We start from the raw sequence: 6,000 nt of genomic DNA on the forward strand, positions 1-6,000 counted from the left end.
CATCTAGTCATTATAACTATTCTTGAATTTATACAAAGAAATTTCATTTTCATTTTGACTTATTATTATTATGTCTTTTGTAGTCCTATTGGAATTGTTGTTTTTTTTGGGTTAATGCAAGAGATTTGTGAAAGACTACCTTGTAGTGGGTTAGATGACAAAGTGTTCCGTTCCAATCAATTTTGAGATATAGCCATTTTTATTGGTAAGTTGACATATTAGTGGCATTTTGAGGACTCTATTATCCTCCACCTCTTTTTATGGATGGGACTGGATGAGATTCAGAACTCATTGATGGAACAAGTCTTTACACGTGACAAGTTCTAGGTTGGATTTACTTTTACTTTGGCTCCTAGTAAGCTGGGGAGTCATCACAAGCCAATCAACTAGTCTCACGTGTTATGACTACAACGTTAGATTGCTTTGTCTCCTGGGAACCTGGGGAGTCATCGCAACTCACAAGCCAATTAACTTGACCTTTTGTCATTGAACAGTGTCAAGTCAACTCCTCATCAACTCTTACAAATTGACCACCAAATACAGACTACCAACTCTCCTCTCATTAGCGAAGGAGTTCAAAGATTGAGCTTTAATTCTATTTTCCATTCAGGCTAAAAAATAACGCACTAGGAACTTGAGAACTCCAAATTTACATGTTCTTTAAGTCTATTTCATCCCACCACCCAAGTGTCCTGAAGGAACGAGTTCCCACTGATAACTCCAAACTCAATTACATAAATAATACCTGTAACTTATACTAGCGAACATTCAAGCCAGTTTGTGCATGTATATGCAATTATTAGGCTGTAGAGGAGCTTCAAAAATATTATAATTTACTAGCAACAATTTTCATAAATAAAGCATCTATTGACATAAAAACACATTAGACAAACAAATTGATAGATCTCTGCCTCGAATTTAAGTTGCCACTGAAATCTTTATCGTGATGAACACGTTTGAAACTTCAAATTCACATATCAAATGACAAACATTGAAGAAAAACTGAAGCTGAATACAGGAGATCAATCAAAAGAATAGACTGTATCTGACTCTAACTAACATTTTTTTACTCTAGTAAAATTTCTATATATTTCTGGGCGGCAGACCCTAAGAAAAAAAGAATGAGGGCTGACCCGTGGCCCTTAGTTAAAAATAGCCACCATTTGTACTCTATATATCCTACTGTGTAATGTATTTTCACTTGAGAGTTTTTCTAACGAGAAGACACAAGAGAGAAAGAGAGAGGTACTTATGACCCCAAAATGAATGCATGTATCTCTGCCCAACTAGAGACTGTATAGAGAGTACCAGAGAGCCCTTTCCAATTACCGGAGCCATCTTCAACAAGTTCTCTCTGCTTCTTCACTAAACCAGAGAACAACGGGACAAAAGAAACACCAAAGTGATCTCCCAGTTTCCTTAGGCTTGAACTTGAACCAAATACAATGCCTACATCTGCTTGAAGCATACAAAGCAAGTCACCCACTGCGCCTCCAATGTAGACAGTCAACTGCTTGCCTTTGCTGTTGCAGTTGTTTAGAATTTCATTGAAGCCTTGAAGCTTTTCCATGGGAGACTCCACCTTCTTATCAATGCCACCCGTAGTGACAGATTCTTCATAAGTAAGCTCATTCGAATGCACTTTTAACTCATCTAAGTCCCCTGCTTAGTAAAATAGAAAAGAAACTTAAATCATCTATGCCAACATTAAAGAAGACAAGGAAAAAGAGGAAAGGTACATTCATTCCCATCACCTCTAATATTGTTTCACGCATACTCTTAAAAAAAGTAAAAAGACATCTCATTCAACATGAAACCCCATCAGTATAAGTATTATGATGTCAAATTAATCTAATTTACAAGGGAGTGGGTATCACCACCCAACCTCTAGTCCAGGTGGTACCTCCGTTTCTCTCCCAAGGGGAAGAGTCTGAGTTGTGTCCCTCTGGGTGTGTGTCCTGTCTTTATTGTAGCAAAAAAAGTAGAAAGAAAAAAAGAGTGGCTATCAAGTTCAAGAATGTAATTCCACCATAAGACAGTGGACCAAACTTCAGAATTTGCAGATTTAGTGCATGAATCTGCATTCCAGAGCCATCCACAAACTAGAAAGAAAGCAGCAAAGCCGCGCATTTAGATTAATGAAAGCAACTGAGACTGCCAATTATTCTCTAGCTACAAAATTGGAGTTCCGAAGCATGCCAATCTAATCTAGTGCTGAGTAACGATTCAAGAACCATCTTTCAAATCAAGCTTGAAGCATCTCCATCTCCTTATCAACCAGATGATGTGTTAAACAAACTTGTAGAAAATCGATATTGCCAATGGTATGAATGTGTGTGTAGCAACAACTAATGAATCAATTACTTATTTAAGTTCAGCCCCCAATCAGAAAGCTTCACAAGGTCTGAGATAACATTTTGACTAGATCGTAACCAAACTGAACTTCATATCCCTACCTGGTTTCCCTCAGATAGCCCTCATTTTTCTGTATTTTAGTTAATTGACCACTGTCTATGCTTCGCTTCAAACCAGGTCAGGGCTTCATATATCTGCATTCCTTCTATCATTTTTTAACTTTAATATCCAGGAAATATTTTGTGCTTTACAGTTGATCAATTGGTGATTAATCACAAACACATTATCTATCAAATATCATATTCCTCTTCTTTTATCTATCAAATATCACACTCTTCTTCGACTCAGCACATGTTTGTCAATCAGCAAAAAGTGCTCAAATACAAAACCACTACCATCATCATCACCATTCCTTCTCTAAACCTCAATGTTGATAAATCTAGATTTTATCATTTTGATACCTAAATATATTTTCTTGTTATCAATCTCGAGTATGTTAAACAGCACATTATTGATAGAAGCAACATAGGCTGATTGACAGCCCTCATATACAAATGAATCTAGAAGAGTGAATCAAGAAGATTAGTAAATATTTTCTTTTTGACATTTGTTTGAAATATTTTTCTTAACTTACATAGAGATTTCTCTACATAGTGATAATTTTACAGAAACACCACTCCCCCATGTGTGTGTGTGTATGTATGAAAATTATACCTGATGAAAAAGCTGACCTAATGAGATCACCACACCAGCAGTATGAAAGCACATGAACATCAGTGTTCAGGGTATCATTTTTTACAATCTTTTGAAAGAAACTTCTACAACCATCTTGAAGAATGAGACGCTGGCCAGCCCGTTTCATATCCTCTAGATTTAAACCCTTGAGTACTCCTGACTCAATCACCCGTGTATTTGCTCTTTTCTCAAACTCTGCAACTTGTTCAAGGGCTTTATGCAGACCTTCATAATCGAATTTTTCCGCTGGAACAACACAAGTGTAGTCATTATATAGAAAATTCTCATCTGACTAACTTCTAAACTTTTCAGGATATTAAACTCAAAGTACAAGCATAAATTTATTATTCTTTGATAAGTATAAAGAGAGAGGCAATCCAGTCAGTTAGCAAACCTCTTTTGCTATCCATCATGCTATCTACGCATTGTTCAAACTCTTCAGTATACTGGGCAGAAAGAGCACCCCATGAGTTCCTCAAGTCGGCTGATGACATCCGAGCAAGTTGGGTTTCAGATACATCTGAATCGGCCTTTGGTGCTGTTATAATTGCCATCTCTGCTAATATCGCAGAGGAATCAAATGCAGTGCATGTTAAGTCGAAGTCACAAAATATGGTAAGATGATGCTCTGCAGGGTCATGCACGCGAGCCAAAGGGACCACTGTTTTCTGAGAAATTGGTAGAGTACTGAAAAAATCAACTTCAAGTTTCATAGCTTGATGGTAAAGCTTTTCTATGACCTCAAGCTCTTCACCTGTTAAAGAAATGCTTAGTTTATCCAGCATTTCTTCGGTTTGCAAAGCTGATGCCTGAATTCAGAAAGAAGATTATTGAGTACTAACGACACATATTTCCCCTACAACTTCAACACATTTTTTTTAACACTTTAACACACAAAAGGTTTGAACAAAAGTGTATAGTAAACGCAACTGAAAATATGACGGACCTCAAAATTTTGAGAAGAATAGCTGTCAATCCATTTTTTGTACAGGTGATTGCTATCATCTGGTTTTAGAAGAGCCTGGATCTCACTACTAATATAGGCATAGAGCCTCATACAAGGTCCCAAAGCAGCAAGAGTATAAGCAGCAATTTTTGTCCTCTCAAAAGGAGTTGCAATTTTACCAGGAACTTTTTCTCCTTCAATTCTCCCCGAGGCCGCTGCCAGTAAGAAATCAGTGTATTTGACTGTTGCACTGATGGGAATGCTCTCATCTGGGAGTTCAAAACCCCATTCCTGTATGATAATCCTGTAAGTATTATATTGATGATAAAAGCCAACAAGAGTACAAAATATAGGCATAAATTAATAAACCCTACTAAATACTAATAACTTGTCTATAAGAAAAAAACAATCTCCTGAATACCCATGTTACAAATGTGAAAAAGGGGAGGGGCGGGGTCTCAGATTCTTAGGGTGCCCATAGAAACTGGCTAAACAACATAGAATTAATCTTACAAGAAACAAAACATCGTACCCAATATAAATATATATTTTTTGGGACACTGATTCCTGGAAAACTAATCTCACAAACATAAGGAAAATTTTCTCTCACCAATACCATCACCATAGTCAGAAAATAAAGGACAATGATTAGTTTTACGTTGATTGATTAGCTAAAACAATCAATATAGCAGAGATCAATGCCAAAGTTACACTTCCATCCATTGATTAGTTTTTTTTAGTGATAAGTAAAAGATTGATTTTATTTATAAAATAAAAATTACTCGAGTAAAAGATCAATCCGATACTTTACATGATCAACAAATAGAAAAAGAAAAAGAATGAAACTTGTCTAATCAATGCAATAAACCATTGACTTAATTCTTAAAAAACGTACTTAGATGTCAAGACTCAAGATAATTCTTTTTTATTATTTATTAATCTGAACATGAATACAATGATGATAACAATAATTCAGTTACATCCATGATTTCAGTAACAAAGATCAACACTAATATTAATTATTTTTTTAATACATAACGTTGCTTATCTTTCACGCAATCAGTAACATCCAAGAACCAAATATATAAATAATTAAAAAAAAAGATCAATTTGATATAATTCACTAAAGATTAAGCATCAAGAAAGACACAAGAAAAATTGAAATCTCCGATCGCTTTTCTAATCATCCAAAAAAAAAAAAAAAAAAACTTTAATTGTGAAATAATTATTTTTCTCAGGAGACAAACAGGACCTAATGAAAAAGTAAAGTAAAGAACTTTGCTTAGCTTACTTGGACAAGAGTAGGATGCGCTTTAAGCTTCTCGAGCACGCGTTTCCTCAAGCTCCGTATTGCGCTCTTGTCTTCATCATCGTCTGCACAATTCTCCGCCATTTCATATCTACCAAAACAAAACAAAACAAACAAACAAAAAAACCAATTCACAAACCCTCAGATTTCCAGATTCAAGAAAAAAAAACACGCTTATATTACATATAGAGAGCGAGCGAAAGAGAGAGAGAGAGAGCGAAAACGTTTCGGTTTTGTACTCACGCTTGAGCGTAGGCTCTAAGGAAATGGACGTCCTGAGAGATGCAATGGCGAAACGTTTCCGGGAGCAAGTGACCGGAGGCCAAAGAAACGAAGAACGGCGAGTAGAGAACCGCAGCGGTGTCGTTTCGGACCTTGATCCAGAACCGCTTTCCCAATCCTCCTTCGTCAACCATCGCCACGACTGGTCCCACTCCGACTCCGACTCCGACTCCTCCTACCATCGACGACGACGTCGTATCGGCGATCGCAGCGATGGCTTCGCTGCGATCTCCAAGAGATTCAAGAAAAAGAAAGAGAAAATGGACTTGTTAACTGACTGGGCTCTCACACACTAGCACACTGTTTTAGAGAGAGAAAAAAAAATAATAATAACAACTGAAACAAAAACTGAAACAGAAAGAGACTCTGAGTT

The 6,000-nt window shown here is 36.6% G+C and overlaps 1 protein-coding gene across 1 annotated transcript; it reads right to left on the reverse strand.

Annotated features, from left to right (window-relative positions):
• Positions 1 to 883: 883 nt before the first annotated feature.
• LOC126698588 (bifunctional TH2 protein, mitochondrial-like) lies at positions 884 to 6,000 on the reverse strand. Its single transcript, XM_050395928.1, has 6 exons — positions 5,589 to 6,000; positions 5,328 to 5,436; positions 4,037 to 4,327; positions 3,485 to 3,899; positions 3,070 to 3,336; positions 884 to 1,662 (listed from the first exon to the last, which is right to left on the reverse strand). The coding sequence occupies exons 1-6, from the start codon at positions 5,807 to 5,809 to the stop codon at positions 1,250 to 1,252; spliced, it is 1,716 nt and encodes a 571-aa protein (XP_050251885.1). The 5' UTR covers positions 5,810 to 6,000; the 3' UTR covers positions 884 to 1,249.

The sequence above is a fragment of the Quercus robur genome, chromosome 9, assembly GCF_932294415.1.
Source record: "Quercus robur chromosome 9, dhQueRobu3.1, whole genome shotgun sequence".
NCBI lineage: Eukaryota > Viridiplantae > Streptophyta > Magnoliopsida > Fagales > Fagaceae > Quercus > Quercus robur.

Bases quoted from the DNA above. Each gene is read 5' to 3' on its own strand.
- LOC126698588 (XM_050395928.1), bottom strand. From the start codon at position 5,809: ATGGTAGGAGGAGTCGGAGTCGGAGTCGGAGTGGGACCAGTCGTGGCG. The intron at 5,437-5,588 runs GTGAGTACAAAA...TTGTTTTGGTAG, and splicing joins CTTAGAGCCTACGCTCAAGC to ATATGAAATGGCGGAGAATT. The intron at 3,900-4,036 runs GTCCGTCATATT...TTCTGAATTCAG, and splicing joins ATTCTTCTCAAAATTTTGAG to GCATCAGCTTTGCAAACCGA.